Raw genomic sequence first — 18,508 nt, forward strand, 5'->3', positions numbered from 1 at the left:
AAACATCCTCGCTCTCTTAAAAACCCCGAAGAAAGAGGGGAAGCTTATGAGGAGTATTATGACCCACGTCAGCCAATGGGTAAACAGCGGATCCGCCAAGGTGTCTGACAGCGACAACAACAAACCCGCACTGCGGAAGTATCTAGTGCCCGTGCTGCAGAGCAGGCATGCCGGCCAGGCTGATCAAAAATCTCTTGACCTCCAACAAGAAGTACTGCAACACGTACAGCAAAATGCGGAAGCATTCACAAGCTCTATACTAGACCGCTATATTGACGAGTACCCAAGTGCAGAGATCAAGAACTACGGCGCACGCTTCCAGCATAAGGTGTGGAGAGAACTGCTGTCAATTGTGACCAGTTTCACAGGGCCAACCTTGCACAACAAGCACTTGGCGTGCCTAATTCAAAGCGATACCTACATAGCGCGAACGCCTACAATCGCACAAATCGCGTGTGATGCTATCTGTCAGGTCCCTGAAGTCGTCAACGAACCTGCGCTCCAGTCTACTAGGGCAGCAAACGACTTGCTAGAGACAATTCAGGTCGCAATCACTGAATGGATGTCTAGACACACTCTAGAAGACTCTGATAATACAAGTCAAGAGGTTCCGCTGCCCGCAAGGCACTCTAACGCCGAGTCTAGCAGAGAGAGAGAGCTCAATCTGACAGTCTCTGAAGCGGCACGTAGCGTTTCAGCACGGTCGAGTTCGGACCAGCTTACCCCAGAGCTAATTTCTCACCCCTCAACTGAGCCGCGCATACCCAAGGCATCCCAGCAGACCAAAGTTCAAAACAGGGGGATTGAGGACTTGAGTCTAAGCGACCTTGCTGCAGCCCGAGAGAAACACCGTCAGAAACGCACCCTTAGCGACCAGGTAGCTGTAAAGGGCAGTGCTTCTCTAAGCGAAAAGACCCGAAAGAAACACCGTAAGAAACACACCCTTGGCGACCAGGTAGCTGTAGAGGGCAGTGCTTCTCCAAGCGAAAAGACTCGACAGAAACAACGAGGGGCTTGGAGGAAGTAATCCGTATCTGACCCTAGCCCTAACCCAATAGACACTGTTCCTCTCCTCTTTCCTCTGCACTGGATATTGTGATTCTCGATCATCATCTATCGATCTACCCTACAAGATCCTCAGCCCTTAGCCAACGTACTATTTTATATAATACTGTTCTTATCATCATGTCTTTAGATCTTGCACAACAAAACGATAGCGATTACGATAACAGCAGTGCTGGAGAGGAGGACGGCCTGTACCAAGATGTGCAACCTGATGAGCACGATAGAGAACCTGACGAGCATGATGGAGAAGAATACCACGAGAGCAGCCTTGGGGACGAAGACGCAATAGCGAATAATCAACTTACCTGGGCTATTGACCACAGCGGAGGTGACCACCGACTACCTGGTGAGTTTAAGAGCATCCTACTTGTACGCATATAGTAACTACGTAGTAGTGAAGGGATTTATCAAGATGATAGACAGCCCCGAATTTAACGGCAGTAAGGCTATTGGAATGCTGCAGAAGCGATACACGATAGACTACGGATCGAGGCGCGTTGGGTCCCGACCAGCCAAGCCTGAGGACAAATTTATCCCTGAGTTCCACCTCGACCTTATCATTATCATCGGCCGGCCGCTCCAACCCATTGTGAAGTTCTCTACGTTCTTCGACCACGTAACAATCAGCTTTAAACACTGGCGAGCTCCATACAGCGCTAAACACAGCCACGGACTGTCGTTTGATATGGAGCATCGTACCTTCCGTCTTGCAAAGGGTGGAACGCGCGAATCTTGGTTTATTGTTATGCACCCTGTCGATAGCACAGTAGACCCTCTTCTGTCAGGCAGCGAACGTCGCAAACGCCGCGAGAAGGCGTCTGAGCACAGCGCTCTCAAACCCTCCCATGCCCTGTTCCTTACGTCGTACATTAAGAAAGTCTTCCTTACAGGCGTATTACTTGGAGAGGGTGTTGAGGCTTCTTGGAAATTGGATGGACCCCAGTCGCAATCGATCTCAATCGTCAAGTGGGAAACGTTCCAGGAGCAGTTCATGGAAGGGTGGCCAGAGTACGTGCGCAAGAACACGCAGGATCCGTTCTGGACTGAGAACCTGCCAGCGTTCCATGCGTATGACTACGGGCAGAACCTTCCAATTGAGTTGTCTACTGAGCAACTCAATAGTCTGCCTAAGGAAACCCGGTTGCGCCCTGATGACGAGACGTCTGACTCTGATGACGAGACGTCTGACTCTGATGACGAGACGTCTGACTCTGATAGCGAGACGTCTGATTCTGGGAATGATTTGTCAAACTCTGGGAATGATTTACCAAACTCTCAGAATGATTTATCTAACTCTGAAGACGCGGCGGCTAGGTCCGAAGGCGGCGCAGAGGGGGCTACGCCCCCACAGAGCGGTACACAAACAGGCGATCCAATTCCCCCGCCGCACGACCATCAACAGCCGTTTGATAACTACACACAGGATCTTCTACGCGCACTAGAGGACAAGTATAGACTGGAGAGCATTGAGACGGTCTCCTACGCGCTAGCGGTCGACATCCACTCAATAGCATCTTCCAACCTCCCTAACGCCTCTAATGACGTCGGTGTCATTCTCGCACCTGCGCGCTGCCTCCTTGCCAATCGCAACAACGTTGTTCGCCAATACCAACACCCGCGCGACTTTACCTTCTACCCTCTTGCCTTCCATCCATCGTACGGCAACTTCTCCTCCGCGCAGCCCCCAGCATTCCTACGCGACAACGTGCTCGCTGTAATGGAGGACAACATGAGCTATCAGAACAACGGTGCGAGCGTGTTGACTAGTGGTTATTTTCAGGCGTACTCCAACATTAAGCGAACTATACGCCATAGCCCCGGCAACTTACTTGCTACCAAGGGCATTGCCACGGCTGCCCTGACGCTGCCAGATCAGGATGGCAACCTAAACCCTCGGGTAGCGGCGAAGCGGCAGCGTTTACTGCGGAAATTGCGAGGCGAACAGACTCCTGATAACCCTACGTCTTCCCAACCGTTCGCTCGCGAGCAACAGCGGATTAAAGCCGCTATAAAGGAAGAACTGTACGCGTTTAGGATGGAGCAAGTTCTGTCTGTGCAGGTGTCGCAGTTAGCTGACGGTCAACGGAATTTTGCGACAGTGCTTCAACCTATCCTCCAGCTAATCCGGTACTTCTCGCTGGAACAACCTACCTACATTGATGTCCTCTTCGCGTTCAAAGAACGCATCTTTCCAAAGGTTCTCTCCTCCTTTGCTAGTCTGTTCGCGCACGCATCAGACGAGTTTTATCGTCGCTTCAAGGCTGCTGGCTCTAAAGGGCTGCCTTTTGCCCTAGCGGAAGGTGTGGCCGCATTCGATCGCCTTGGCAGCTACTGCTTTACTGGGTTCCCCCGGTCTTTAGTGGGCTCAGTGCTCGGGCCTCTCTGCACCATAGAAAGCATTGAGCAGGGTGGGTGGCCGTTTATCGACCCCAACATGCTCAATCTGCAAGGCAGTGGCCATGCTAACCTAGTGCGTTGGCCGCGCATGGACAATGGACGACCTATTATGATGCACGTTGCTTCCATTCGCCACCACTATGGGCCCCAGGTTGCCGCTTATTGTCACAGCGAGGTATGGTTCCGTGAGCTTGGTGGGCTCACAGGTAAAGGGCCTCGTGGCGCAGAAGAGTTCCTAGTAGAGGTGCTCGAAGAGATGTGGAAGCCGCAGACAATCGCTTTCGTAACACACCAATTCTATCGCGCTCTGAACAAGGGCGGACGGGGCAATGCTCAAAGCGTAAGCCTAACAACACTGCAGGCACGACAGGAGGCGCAAGAGCAGGTGACGCGTTGGGCTGAAAGCGAGCACCCCTTCTCTGCAGGGTTCGTGCAATTAGCGTTTCAAATATCAGCCGCTAACACAGTACAGGGAGTACGAGTCGATCTTTCCTGTCTTTTATCCAGAAGCGACTTCGGGTTTGAGAAGCCAGACGCGACGCGACTTTGCGCAAGAGCTCTACTGGGAGTGTGTTAACAGCCATGGCCAATCTAGTAGCTACCTCTTTTCAAAGAACGCGAGCTGGTTCACTGTGTTACGCGCTGCCGTGCAACACGCCAGGGCCAAGGCGATGAAGGAGGAATACTGGATCAGCGCCATAATGTCAGCTCTAGCGGCGTGCCGCATTGACTGTGTGCCTGGTTCATACCATGGCCGATTGAGCTACCGGAGAATGACGCGGCTAGTCGGTAACGTTCCGGCCCCATCCGCTATAGCGGCGAGACCGGGCAGCCTCAAGCGGGCAGCGATTGAGGCAGTACACCAAGCAAAGCGGCGCTCGCAAACAAAGAGTACTATCGACTTTGGTTGCCAAATCCCTTTTAACGCCATCCCGCCGCTAGTTGAAAAAGGTTTTCAGCAGTTGGACGGCCAGTTCTCAAAGTCCGGCATGAATCAGAAGGTTCGTGAACACTACCACAGAGCACGTCAGTGCCTCATCGAGTGCTTAGGTCAGCCAAAATGCGATCTAATGCTCATGTTGGTGTTAACCCTTGCATCCTCTTCAGCTACCCCTACTGTAGCGGTGAATGCGACTGAGTTTTCCAAAGGACCAACCAAGAACTCTGAAATGTTTGCGGCCGCCTTGGTAACAAGAATGCTCTGGTCTCTTCGACCAGATTACTTCCCGTCGGAGGAAGACGATGGTTGGGTGCTTTCGGTACGGGAGATGACGAAGAAGATTGGTAAGACTTCCCTAAGAGAGGCCCTTTTCCCAAGTAAGAAGCATTGCTAACATAGTACTATCTGGGGTAGAGCACAAAGGTTGCAACAACCGCTTCCTTCGACAACTGCAATGGATTCGGGTTACTAGTGGGCGTCGAGACTCCCCAAGGAACAGCGACATAGCGATCAACTATGATTCCGTTCTTGAGAAGAGACGTACAGAGTTAATGCGACTACGGAGCGATGCTAAAGGTTTTATTCAATGCGTGTTTGGTAGTTCTGATTATGCATGGGTTGACCGATGTCATACTATTATACAGGAGTCCCCAGTGTAGAGTAAGCTATTATAGCTTCCACTATAATTTTACATCTTCTCTCCTATAAAACACGTATATACTATATACATCTTCTATCCTATACAGCTTTTGAAGAGATTAATACACGTTACGTAGTGTTATGATTTTTTAAAATATTTCGTATTAACTGTAAATTCAGAAAAACACCAACCCCAATATTAACCGTACTATCGTTGTCGCATGTAATCCGTTTCTTAATCTTAACTGTGTCTCTTCTCTACTATTTACATAATTAACGTAATAGTAAAAAGACGCAGGCACTAGAGAATAGAGCCTGCGAAGTCTACATTGCATTAGTGGCTGAAGTAGCACAGTGTAGAGGCATCCTGTTACTATTCTCCGCAGGCAAAGGTAATAGCACCTTGCGCGGCAACCTTTAAGGAAAAGAGAGGAAGCCGCTATGTGTTTCGCTCTTCTTTGTAGTTATTTGTAGATTTGTAGCCTGCGGTGTTGTTGACTTATCTGTATCGCAATACGACAGCAGCTTCCTAGCAGGCTGTAATCGTCGAGAGCCACGGTACAGCCGGTGACTTAGACGACAGACCTAGCCTAACACTAAATTGGCAAGCTTCCGCAACACGGACGCATACACCCCACCTGCTAATAAGCACCGCTATGACTAGCAACTCTCGTCTACCTCACTACTTCCGTAGAGTGTCGCTAGAAGCTCAGCATTGTGCTCTTCGAGCCCATCACTCTTTTTCCGCAGCGCATAGTTCAGGGTCGTCAGGTAACCCGGTTTATTGTTCAACCTATAGGGCTTACAGGACAGAATAATTCAAGTACCGACATCTGTCGCAATGGCGCCGGCGATGCCGGGATACTTTCCGATGCGTCAGAATCAGTGTCATCTTCGGCTTCGCTGTCTGGAATCTCTGTTAACCCCACCGCCGTAGCTAGCGCATTCGCTTCAATGCTAAGCCTCTCCTTTCCAGCAATCGGCGCACCAGTAATTCCATCCGGCCCTAGCCAGGCTTCGAGGGCCCTGCTTGCCGTGCAAATTTCCGGCCGTTCGCGCTTCACTAGCTCAAGAAAAACATCGCGCTGGTTCTTCCGCAGCACACGCTCGAGCCAATGGTTTGAGACCTCTTCGTGGGGTATGAGCAGCAGCGATCCCCAGCCTAGAGCTTGAACTATGTCGAACCATCGTGTCGCTCGCTTTAGGCGGTAACGAAAGGCTGCGTGGTCAGATTTAGATGGTGATTGGCAAACCAGATGGACCAAATATGTGATAGCCTCTGTTCGTGCCTGGCCCTTCCCGTACCTGTTGCGAGTTCTGTCGTTACTGGCTAGACGATCAGCGACCTGGATTTCGTCGACCTTGCGAGCGTACGCCTTCCCTAGCAAAGCGAAAGCCCAGCGAGTGCCAATGTTTACAGCTGCAAGCATCGTCTCGTACCGTGTGCACATGTCCCAGGCAAAGCAGAATGCATTGTCGGCATCAGTATGAAGTGTTGCGCTACTATCCACTGACTGCGACATTTGCGTCTGGGTAAGAACATAACGATCTACTGGTTTTACCAAGAACGGCGTGCCCTGTTTCCGCCAATTATGCAGGAACTGCGCAGCGCTGTACTGCGAGGTTGCATTTCCAAAAGCACGCGCTTTTGCTAGCATGCTGCAGGCAGTATAGTAGGGTGTTGGCGAGGCTGTATAGAAATCAGCATCTTCCGCGACTTTTTGCTTGAAGATCCAAGAGATCGTCGGCTCATCGTCTGGCGCAATGCTGCCGTACGCCATACGTTCCTGCGCAGGCATCTTCTCAGGCGGTTCCTTTAAGCCTATCGCCTCGAGCTTTATTACACGCGATCTTTCTAGCTTTCTTGTACGCCGTAGCTCTGCAAGACGATTCTTGTTTGTAACTGTTGCGGACCTCTTTACGGATAGAGGCGTCGTCGCACTCTGGTTTTCGCTGTCCTTGTCGCTTGTTCCGCGCTCGTGTCCCCCCTCCGCTCTAGCTGTGTCTTTGCCAGCGTGTACTGTCATAGTGTTGACTTCGCTAGCCCTAGCCGTCGATTCGTCCGCGCTGTCCTCCTGTATTGCTAGGCGGTTTAAGCTGTTGGCACGGATCTCGCTGCGAATAGGCGATGAGGAGGCTGGACGTTTACGGTACGGCACAAGGTCGCCTGTAGCCCTCTGTGCTGATGGCGGTATGCTATCGTCCTTGTCTGAGTCTATAGCCATGCGGTCCTCCGCGATGCCTTCCGTTGGCGTCATTAGCCGCGCTGTAGTTAAGTTTCTAGGCTCTAGAGACTTACTACTAGCAAAGTCCATAGCAGCGCTTGTGAGACGCCCCCAATTTTCTGCGTCAAGTGTGCTGGCACCCAGCGTCTCTTTCAGCAGCCATATCGCATCTAGTGTCGAGTGGGCTATGAAAACCGGCTTGCACGCTTCGTCGTCGCCTACTTCTGGAACGATCCATCCCGCGTATCGTACATCGCCTGGTACACGGCATGGTTCTGCGAGACGACGCGCAAGAAATCTGCTGTAGGACGGGTTAGGTGGGCTGTATGCTAAGTTGTTAGCGACTGTAGCGTCCCACTGTGCAGGAAAGCCTCTTCCGCTGTGTTTATCCTGACAATGGTCACTATCGAGCTGTAACTGATCCATTTTAGAACCAAGGCTGACGCTCTAAGCCAGCGATTAGTGTGTGGGTAGAAAAGTAGTAAGAATAACAGCAGAGAAAAGAAGACGTGGCATGGAAAGCAGGGGGCCAGGGCGTGCCGGCAAGGTGCGGCATATAGTCGCACCGACTAACAAGGTAGAGTACGGTCCCTAATCCCAGAAGAGGTCGCGTCCTTGAGTGTAGAATACATGTTATTTCTCTTTTTAGAGTGCTATTCTTATATAATATTGAATACTAAAGTTTAGTTGTTGAAGACACGAAAGATCTCAAAGAGGTAGTCCTAGATAGGGAGGGTCGCTCTGCCTCGTACATCTAAGAGCGCAGTTCCAAATAATATAACACTAGTATTTGCCTTTAGAGGTGCAGCGTGAAGAAGGTTGGAGCGCCAGCCCTAAGGTAGTTAAAGCGTCCGAATGTTCCAGCTGCAAGGTTGCGATATGGCTTGGGACGCAAGTTGCCGCAACGGTTGGTTGCCAGCGAGGGCAAGTTACGCAGAGACCACGGTATGGCTTCATACACCTACTAACACCTTTTGGGCAACTCTCTGGACTGTCCAAGGTACTGCATGACAGAGTTGTCAACAATCAAGCCAATCAAGCTGGGTGCCCCAGCTTAGCTTGATTAGTGGGTACCTCTACCTCAGCTTAGCTTGATTGGCTTGATGGTTAAAATTAATAAGCTTGGCTTGTTTAGCTTGATTAGCTTAACAAAATTAATCCCCCTTTCAAGAAGCTTAAAAGGGGATAGTGTAGGGGTATCCTTATATAATCTTATCACCACGTGATCTTATCACCACGTGACCTTACTTACTTACTTTAACCTTCTTTATAGAGTATTAATTCTATCAAGCCAATCAAGCCAAACAATCAAGCTAGCTTATAGTAGCTTGGCTTAATTGATTTATACCTCTACTCTAGCTTAGCTTGATTGATACGCCAGCTTGATGCCCCAGCTTGATAGCGATCAAGCTGGCTTGATTGTTGACAAGTCTGCTGCATGAACAGACGGTTGTTGAACCAATGAACAAACTGATTCCTAATGGTTGTCGCTGTAGAGAAAACGTCGAGGTAGGCAGTATACTCAGTCCTGGACGGCACGCTGGGACTCTGCCTTGGCCACTGGTTCCTCAGATCTTCCACGAACGAGTCGATCGCCCTAGTTTGATTCTCCTGAAATGCGGCGTGCAATCCTGTCGTGATGCTGCTGTTCAGTCTCCGATTCTCGCTTTGGTAGATTCGCTTCATTGGAATCTGCAAACGCCTTGGTGTTGCACAGCACCGTGTTCCGAATCGCATTCTTGTTGAAGTCCTGTCCCTGGTCTAGCTCGTATTTCAGTGCAGTAGGTGGCTGTACCGCCGAGAGCTTATATACCCTATAGGCTGCAGCTAGAGCCTGTATCGCATCCATGTCTGACTTTTCGGCGTAAGCCGTCGTACAAAACTATGTCATTAGATCACGATATGGCTTGGGAAGCAAGTTGCCGCAACGGTTGGTTGCTAGCGAGGGCACGTTGCGAAGCGGTTGCGATATGGCTTGGGACGCAAGTTGCCGCAACGGTTGGTTGCTAGCGAGGGCACGTTGCGAAGCGGTTGCGATATGGCTTGGGACGCAAGTTGCCGCAACGGTTGGTTGCTAGCGAGGGCACGTTGCGAAGCGGTTGCGATATGGCTTGGGACGCAAGTTGCCGCAACGGTTGGTTGCTAGCGAGGGCACGTTGCGAAGCGGTTGCGATATGGCTTGGGACGCAAGTTGCCGCAACGGTTGGTTGCTAGCGAGGGCACGTTGCGAAGCGGTTGCGATATGGCTTGGGACGCAAGTTGCCGCAACGGTTGGTTGCTAGCGAGGGCACATTGCGAAGCGGTTGCGAAGCATGGAGTAGTATTTAGTGTGGTAGGTTGCATTCGGCCTGACTCGGAAGACCACGCGCCCGCAAGTCAGGCTGACAGCAGCGCTTCCACTCACAACGTTACCTAGGTACAGCAGTAACTTGCTATTGCTAACAGAGGCAACTTTCTAGGCTTCCTACAGTGGCAGCAGTAGGCAATACGTACAGCGTTACTCTATGTTAGTCTGGTGCGCCTATATCGGTATTGAGTCATGGGATCGATTTTGTACTACAGACTACTTGAGAAAGTTACAGTATGTCTCCGCGATTTCCGGGCAGTCATTCCTTCAAAGTATCTCAGTCTTGCGCCTTTATCGTGCTCTGAAAATAGCCTTTAGCTTGGAGGTTCTTGACTATCCTCATGTCAATGGTGTCTCGGCATCCTTGAGGGGCAGTAGTTGTCAGCCATTCAACGAAGACTTCGGCGAACCTCGTATTAATGCGATGTTGGCGTTTCGCAGCCTGTTCAGCAATATGCGCGTTACTCTGAGGCTCAAGACCATGCAAGATGTTGCCCTCTGTAAGCGATATTGACTGACACATCGCGCCCGTTGCACCCACGAGAATATAGACGCCATCGTCGACCTTGCCGCCCCCCTCATCCCAGACCTTCTTCCACTTGGGTACTTCCTTGTCCCGTGTCACGGCGTTGTAGGCATGAACAACGTGTTTCTCTCCAAACGTTTGGCAGATGTAAGCGTAGATCAGAGCACGTGACAATGTCGAGCTCGCGAGTACGACGTACTTGGCTCTGTACTCTAGGGTTTCTCCTTGGTGTGCGCGAGGACGGGGATGGGGAATGGTCGTCTTCTTGTTGCGTAGCTCTTCCAACGTCTTGTGAATGTATGCGACCTTGGCTGAGCCCTTGCAAGCCTCCAATGCAATGTCCCAGATGAATGAGTGTCGAATTGTGTCGCTGTTCACAAGAGCTGTGCGGAGGTTTTCGTTGTTATTACTGAGACTGCGGTGAGGGTCGAGGATCCGATCTCCGATAAGCTGGTCGGCATCCCAATTGTTGATTGCGGCCATAAGGTTAGGAAAGATGCTGACATGTCGCGCAATGCGGTAGGCCTCGGAGTCTGCGACTGCGCCTGGGGGCATGGTGGGCTTGGACTTCTTGCTGCTCTCTCCCCCTTGGTCTTCCCAGGCCTCCACTTCCTTCTCGTAATGCTGTTTGACCGCGGCTAGCACGCGAGACTCTTCTTGTTCCACGTTAGCGAAGTAACACGCATCGTGCTGCAGATACGTGAAGTTGACAGTAAGCTTTGCTGTGACAACGTTGAGGGGTTTGCGCCAGGGATCCAGACTGTCGGTGTCGCGCATTATGAAACACCACCGAACCATGTCCCGAAAATTGTTCAGCATGTCCTTGATCTCGCCGGACTGGAGTTGCTTGTCGAGCGCGGACTGTACTTTGTTCTTTTCCTTCTCGGTTTTACAACGCTGCATCCCGTCGTGATACTTCTTGTAGCTATTGAGGAGCTTTCTCCACACTGCAGTACAATCTACCCCTTTCAAATTGGCTAAAGCTTTGGCGCCTGGATCGGTGGACTGCTTTTGTACTAACCGCTGGATCACGTGGTCGGCGAATCCTAACACCAGGTCGACCCCGTTCGTGAGAGCTGTGCCCGTCTGACCTACTATACCAGTACGATGATCATTGGGCCTGTAGTCCAAAATGGGGTCGATGATGTGGGTGTAGGTTTGAGTTTTTGTACCCGGGGCGGTATGCAGCTCGTCGACCATGATTATTGCAGCGCAACCAACGAATGTGACCAACCACACCTCGACCCTCACACCTTTGTCGTCTGTCCATATTTGCATGCGACGAGCCTGCCAAGGGCCGAGACCATCAAGCGCAGGCAATCGTGAAGTGTCCATATGCGTCTTGGCGCACAGGCTCAGCTGTGCTCTCAACGCCGCCCTCTTCTTAGTATGCCTCTTGTCGGTCTTTTCTAACTGTTGTTTTAGCCTCTTGTACTGAGGGGGCGCAGAGGTATCGACAAGCGTGCCAAAGATCTTCGTCTTCCAAGACTCGCGAGTTGAGACTATCAAGAACCTAACGCTCGTCTTTTGAGGTCTGAAGTCCGATGTCTCAGGGACGCTGTTTGCCCATTCCTTAGTCGGGTTGTTCAACTTCCACACCTTGTTGTACTCCCCATAGGCCAATCGTGATTTCAACCAGTTAGGGCGACGGTTGACTTCATCCCACTCTTTTGGTGTCATGCTAGAGTAGATGCTGTTCTTCGCACCGCCATAACGCTGTACAATCTCTTCGCCCGTACCGTGCAAGACTATCAGCTTCGGTGGCTTGTACTCTGATCCTTGAGCCAAGTGGGCGCTGCCACCCATGATCATACGCCATGCTTGTACCAATGTTTCAAGGCCTGCTGCACTCGCAACAAAGTAGGTGCATCCAAACAGATTCGGCGTCTCTATCTCGTCTCCGTTCGATTTGAGAGCAGTGTAGGGGAAGTCTGGCGTCGCGCTGATGCCGAGGCGCTGGTACGATCTAGCAAAATTGAGATACCATATGAGGACATCGGTGATCGTCTTGCCCATGCCCATGTCGTCGGCGATGACAAGTGCTCCTCGGTCGCCGGCGAGGACATCCAAGCCATCCTTGGCGCCGACCAACTGATGGGGTAGCGGGTGGAAATCTGGGTTTAAGCCGACCCCAGTTCCGAGGTTGATCTGGTCGCCTTTGAGGTCGTCGAGCGCAAGGCCGAAGGTTTGCGCGGCTAAGTCCCACAAGTCTATGTTCGACTTTTGCGCGTGCGCAAAAGCAGACATACCATCCATCTTCACCTTCATAGTGCTCGAGAAATGCGCGTTTGCCTGGGTCTTAGCTTGTTCGTTCAATGGGGGTTGTTCCGGTTCGCCTTCGTCTAACATGCATTCTTCTAGCACCTCTTCATCGTCTACGAGAATGTCCATGTTGTTACTAGACTCGCTGTCACTAGAATCGCTGCTACCACTATCGTCGCTGATATGTATTGGGTCGTCTAGTCCGCTACCGTGGTAGCTATTAGAAGGGAAGGTCTCGACAAACTTGAGAAAGGACTTAGGTGCGCTGGACGGTGGTTTGGCAGGTCTGGCGAGCGGTAGCAGATTCACGGGTGTGAACGACGAGGGTTGAAGTGTGCGGGGGAAGGCGATGCTGTTATTCCTGGACATGTATGACGAGAACGGACCTACAGGATGCTGCTTGTGTGCGCTGTTGCTAGGTGTGGATTCTTCCCTCGACCAGGATAATGGATGTATGTTGGCCGCCAAATCTAGTATCTCCTTGAGTGTCTTGGGTGTAAGCTCCTTACTTTCCGGTGGGACGGCTTCGGAGGAGGCAACTTGCATGTGGGTGGCATCTTGTTGCTGGTCACCTTGCACCTCTGCTGGCGGGGCGGGCTCGGAGGAGGCAACTTGCATGTGGGTGGCATCTTGTTGCTGACCATCTTGCACCTCTGCTGGCGGGGCGGGCTCGGAGGAGGCAACTTGCATGTGGGTGGCATCTTGTTGCTGGTCACCTTGCACCTCTGCTGGCGGGGCGGGCTCGGAGGAGGCAACTTGCATGTGGGTGGCATCTTGTTGCTGACCATCTTGCACCTCTGCTGGCGGGGCGGGCTCGGAGGAGGCAACTTGCATGTGGGTGGCATCTTGTTGCTGGTCACCTTGCACCTCTGCTGGCGGGGCGGGCTCGGAGGAGGCAACTTGCATGTGGGTGGCATCTTGTTGCTGACCATCTTGCACCTCTGCTGGCGGGACGACTTTGGAGGAGGCAACTTGCGTGTCGGTTACGTTCAATCTAACCGTCGTGACAAACACTACGGCTGTGCCAGCTGGGATTTCTCGCATAGCAAAGTTGAATCCACCTTGGCTTCCAATTCCGATATGCTGATTTGCTCTTGGAGCGATAAACAAGCGGCCCTTGAAGTCGAATCCATCGAGTCCTAGGCCTTGCGCAGTTTCGTAGCATTGCTCAGCTTCGTCGCGTAGTTTTTCCCAGTTGGGGATGCCCTCCCAACATATGTCACTGAATTCGACCATGCTGACTACTTCGCTGATCTCTCCATCCTTTACGGCGCATATATGTACCTGTGTGTCGAGATTTGAAGCGGTTGGCATGGGAGGATTAGCAGGCTTGTCGTTGTTCGGAGTAGGCGTGAATCCTGTAGGAACGGTTCTGGATCGAGAGCGCTTAGGTGGGTGGTCTTTGGAGTTGTGCGTTGATTCTGGCGATAACTCGCGCTTTTGGAGTGTAGAGGTTGCCGTCAAGGGGTTGGGGGTTGGGGCTTTAGCATGGTCGCCTTCCGCTTTACGCTTCCTCAGGCGATTGAGAGAATGTGTGATCAACTTGCTAATCGCCATTGTCCTCCACGCCTTGGGTTCGTTGCGGAAGTCGGGTACGGACTTCCAGACCAGGGCGTGTAGGTTCTTGTTCAGGTCTTCATTGGCAGTGTCGCTGAGCTTTGCTGCACCTCGATTGCGTGCATCGGGGTAGTTGTCCACAAGAATCTTGTCAATCGTCCTGGCTATCTCCTTTTGTCTGGTGGCGTCGTCGATGCCGAAGCCGCGGAAGATCTCTGTTTGGTTCCCCGAGTAGCTAAGGGAGCTGGGGTCGCCTGCCGGTGGATGGGCGGGTGACTGCGTGTTATCGTCCATCCTAGTCACCCGTGGTAGAAGGTGTATGCAGGTTGACGATGCTGCGGTACGTGGTGGGTGGGTGGTGTTGCGGCGAGCGTCGCAACGTTCGTGTTGTGGCAACATGCGCGAGGAAACAGCCGGAGAGCGGTGAAAAGTGAAAGGGGAAGCTCCCAGTAATTTTAGCCTCGTCGCCCGTACTGAGCCTAGTAGAACGATGACCAGGAGTAGGGCATAGTATAGCCACCCGGTTCTGGCGTGAGCGCTCACTGTTGAGCATTGCGGGTACAGCGCACAAGACTCTGACGCGGGCTCACGTTGCGTACGCGCGAAACAGAGAAAGTTGATAAAAGATATGGGGATCACCCGAGTGTATAGAAAGCGAGCAGAGGGAGAAGAGAGACAAGGAGCAGGGAAAGTAGGGAGAGACATGGGGATCACCCAAACGCAGTTCTGGCCGTCATCGTGAACTGAATCGAGCATAGAAGTTGATAGAACCAAACAAAAGAAAGCGAAAAGAGATATGGGGATCACCCAGCCGTAGGACTAACTGTAGTCGCGAAGGAGAGAGCCAAGACGTAGCCGGCTACACGCTGCGCATTGCTGTGGCCTTGACGCTCGCTAGATCTCCCATTCACCTTGGCATGTCCTCGCTTATTTGTATGGCCGGTCCGATAGTTATCTTCCTATTGCCCAAAGGTCGACTGGCTGTCCACTTCTGTCTCTTGGTACCAACTTGTAGAACTCGGGTGATCCCCATATCCTCTTCGCGTCCCTATCGTTCTCCATCCAATCCTTCTTTTCACGTGTCTTTATCTTGCTCCTCGCTTCCTCACGCACAACCCAAGGTGAGCAACGCAAAATTTGCTTGGCGTTAGCGTCTCTCGCGCTCGCGCTACCTAGTCCTGCACAAATAACACTTTCCTCCACACCAACTACTTGACACCTTCCCCGAATTGCTTCTCTTGAAAGCAAACCACTCTCAACGTCGATATCTCTACCTACCCATTGACCCTTGTCGGTAAGTTGTTGTGGCCTCCTGTTCCGCTGATCGATTGCTAACGATGTGCTGTCCGTATAGAAACAAAGTCTCACCTACCGTTGAAACTCTGTTTTTGCATATCGTCCAGCATGGCCGACCAGTCTGTCATGCACTACATGGTCAATGACCGGCCGACGTCGGCGCCGCATGATACAGAAGTCTACGACCAGGGCATTGCTGTCTTGGAGGCACCCGGCAAAGACTCTGTCCAGCTCGGAGGCCTTCCCGACGCCCCTGACCGAGAGAAGCACGCCTGCTTCACCTGCAAAGAACCAGGCCACAGGGCCAAAGATTGCCCCAAGAAGCTCGAACAGCAAGCGTGTTCCAACTGCGGCGAGGTTGGCCATGTCTACCGCGACTGTCCCACGAACGAGTGCTTCAACTGCGGTGGTCACGGGCACCTCTCCAAGCAATGCCCTAGTGAGCCAGCAGCAGACCAGGGCCCTAGGTGCAACGGCTGTAACCGTCTCGGCCACGTTGCCTCGGATTGCTTCTATCCCCAGCCGATCAAAACCCGCAAGTTTCGTGCTCCTAAGGAGGACGCCTCCAAGGAGGACGTCTCCAAGGAGGACGTCTCCAAGGATGGCAAAGACGAGCTTCCTCCTGCCCAAACCATGGCCCCACCACTGGATAAACCTAGCTTCACAACAAAGTTATTCACTCGGAAGATCCCTCACTATGTCTCCTCCGTTAGTGTAGAGATGGATATTTCCTATCCGAGCGACGACGCTAGTATCACCCTCCGTGGCCACGCTCATCGGGCAGCCTCCATTACCCTGACAGCCCACAACATCGTCAACTGCACTGTACTTCCCATGAAGATCACCGATGAGTTCTTCACCTCAAGGGTTTCCCAAGAAGATGTTAAGCGAGCTGCTAGTAAGCTTGCACTCAGCGAACTAGGGATGCTCCTACACTTCCGCTTCGACCTCCAAACCGAACAACCTGACGGACAACCTCTGAACTCCCGCCCCCTCTACGGATTGGGGTTCTTCTCCCACCAGAACTTTGGGATCTTCGATGAAGTCATCCATCGTGCTCGCGATATCCTCGAGAATGGCGGCGAGGGCACCGTGCTGCACTTCTTCACGGTCGCCACAGAGTCAGCACAAGAGCGCATGGATACCGTGTACAAAGAGATGCAAGCTCAATACAAGAACGACCCGATTCTGCTCTACTGGAAGGACTGTCGTGTCAACCCTCAGACTGGCATGGAGATCTCTGTCGACAAGCAGCCGAAAGGATTCAAGGTCCCTCCCCAGTGGGCATTCCAGAACAACACACAGTACGTCACCGTGCACTACCAGAACCTTGTCCACGAACTGCGCAAGGCCGCCAAGCAGAAGGGTTTCGAGATCACCGACACCAAGATTATGAAGGTTCGCGGCGGCGGTGACCGGTTATACTACGCCGAGCTCAGGGTACCAGAGGGCGCCAGCTACCGCGAGGGCGCCTTCGTGGACATCCAGTTCAGTCCCTACCAGGAGCAAGCGGACACCTGGCGATTTGAGATCAAACCGTCCGCAGGCATCACGCCCGCTAGCTACATAGGCGGCTTTCTCTACCGCCCTCGCTTGGGTGCATCCTTCGCCGAGCAGCCCCTGTTCAAGGAGGGCGTTCACTACAGCTGTGCATTTAACTATCGTACTTTGCCTGAAGCTGAAGAGGCATTGCGTAAGCTTCGCGGCATCTACGTCTTTGCTCGCTTGAACCCTGCCACCGTGGGAATCAAGCGCCAGATCAACGCCCTTAACCATTACTTCCGAGGCGGCGATGCCTTTAGCGATGTCACTCAAATCCTCCACAACTCCTACCTTCGCTTCCCAGACGACAAGATCGTGGACTACTTCGCCGGCATGTTCGCGTATTTGGGAGACAACGGTGCTAAGGACAGCATCATGGAGCGTCTGAACCGCTCACTCCAACCCGACGTTTTGCAGAAGCTTCGCGCCCTTGCCGGTGGTGTAGCGCTCATCCAAGGTCCTGGTGGCGTTGGCAAGACACGCATCATCGAGGCTCTGGCTGTTGCGCACTACGAGGCTCAACAAACTGGCGTTATCCATGGCCTTGGTCGCCTTGCTGCTTTCTGGGTCACGTCGCCGTTGAACAAGCAGCTCGACGACGCTATGCTCAGGATCTACACGGCCTGCCTAGAGCGACGGAAGGAGCTCAAGGCCGCTGGCATCCAGGCACGTTTCCCTATCGTAATCCGACGCCATATGAAAGAGACGGAGACAGCGGTTGTTCGCAAGGAGTCCGAAGCTGCTCGCAACGTCCTGCTAAAGAACGAGAAGCCGCCCTACTTTGAATACATCGAAGAAGAGCACTTCACCAAGGACCAGCTGAAAGAGCAGGCAGCGGCTTACCAGGAGAAGTCCAGTGAAGACAGGCGGACCATGGCGTTCCTTGACGCACTGACAGTGGACTCGCAATTCCGCATCCTTCTTGAGACGTCCGAGACAAAGTCGTCTTTCACCGACAAGCGACTTCAGTTGGAAATGCTGTCGGAGGGTGCGTGGGTTCTGCGCCTCGCCGGAGTGCCGGAGCGTAATGCCGATACGAACGAGTTAGTGGTACACGAAATCGCCCAACCAAAAAAGTACCGCGATTTCCGTTTTCAGCTCGACCTCTATGCTTCAGGCCAAGAATTCGACGCCGATGACATGCGCCGACTGACTGCTCTCACCAACGAGATCATTAGGGACCTCGCTCAACTGGCCGTAGCCATTGGCATGACCTCCGACGTAATCTCGCAGCCGCGTACTCATACGCTCGAGCAGCCGTATGCCGTTCATCACGACGAGGCTGGCAAGTCAAGCGAGTCAAGCACGCTCGCTCCTCTCGTGTACACGCACGCCTATAATAACGAGGGCCCGCTGATGGTCGAGCGCAAGGCCATAACACCCCACCTGTTCTTCGGCGATATCCATCAGCCAAAGCCTTCTGCTGCCGGTGGTTCGGAGGAACGTCACGTCTTCAGTGATCAGCAGGACCTACCTTTCTTCCATCGTGCGATGCTAGGCGGCTGTACCACTATTTACCTGCACACACAGTACCGCTTCAATTCCGACATCAACGCTCTCACCAACCACATCCTTCCTCGTGGCCGTATGGAAGTGGCCCCCGGGGTAGATGACCGGGAAGAAAACATTCGCGCCATGGAGATCGCGATGGAGCAGTTCAACATTTCCTCCGGCCATCGCGTCATCTTCGTCAGCGTCAAAGGTAGCCACGA

The 18,508-nt window shown here is 52.6% G+C and overlaps 2 protein-coding genes across 2 annotated transcripts; one reads left to right on the forward strand and one right to left on the reverse strand.

The window, feature by feature from the left end:
* Nucleotides 1–1,185: 1,185 nt before the first annotated feature.
* On the forward strand, nucleotides 1,186–4,533 carry ACET3X_008777 (uncharacterized protein; the record flags this gene model as incomplete). Its single annotated transcript, XM_069454988.1, has 4 exons — nucleotides 1,186–1,411; nucleotides 1,461–3,888; nucleotides 3,935–4,463; nucleotides 4,513–4,533. The coding sequence occupies 4 exons, from the start codon at nucleotides 1,186–1,188 to the stop codon at nucleotides 4,531–4,533; spliced, it is 3,204 nt and encodes a 1,067-aa protein (XP_069304379.1).
* Nucleotides 4,534–5,829: 1,296 nt separating this feature from the next.
* Nucleotides 5,830–7,299, reverse strand: ACET3X_008778 (uncharacterized protein; the record flags this gene model as incomplete). The annotated part of the gene is made up of 1 exon (XM_069454989.1): nucleotides 5,830–7,299. One exon carries the CDS (start codon nucleotides 7,297–7,299, stop codon nucleotides 5,830–5,832), a length of 1,470 nt encoding a protein of 489 aa, XP_069304380.1.
* Between the last annotated feature and the right edge of the window lie 11,209 nt (nucleotides 7,300–18,508).

The sequence above is a fragment of the Alternaria dauci genome, chromosome 8 (assembly GCF_042100115.1).
Source record: "Alternaria dauci strain A2016 chromosome 8, whole genome shotgun sequence".
In the NCBI taxonomy this organism is placed as follows: domain Eukaryota; kingdom Fungi; phylum Ascomycota; class Dothideomycetes; order Pleosporales; family Pleosporaceae; genus Alternaria; species Alternaria dauci.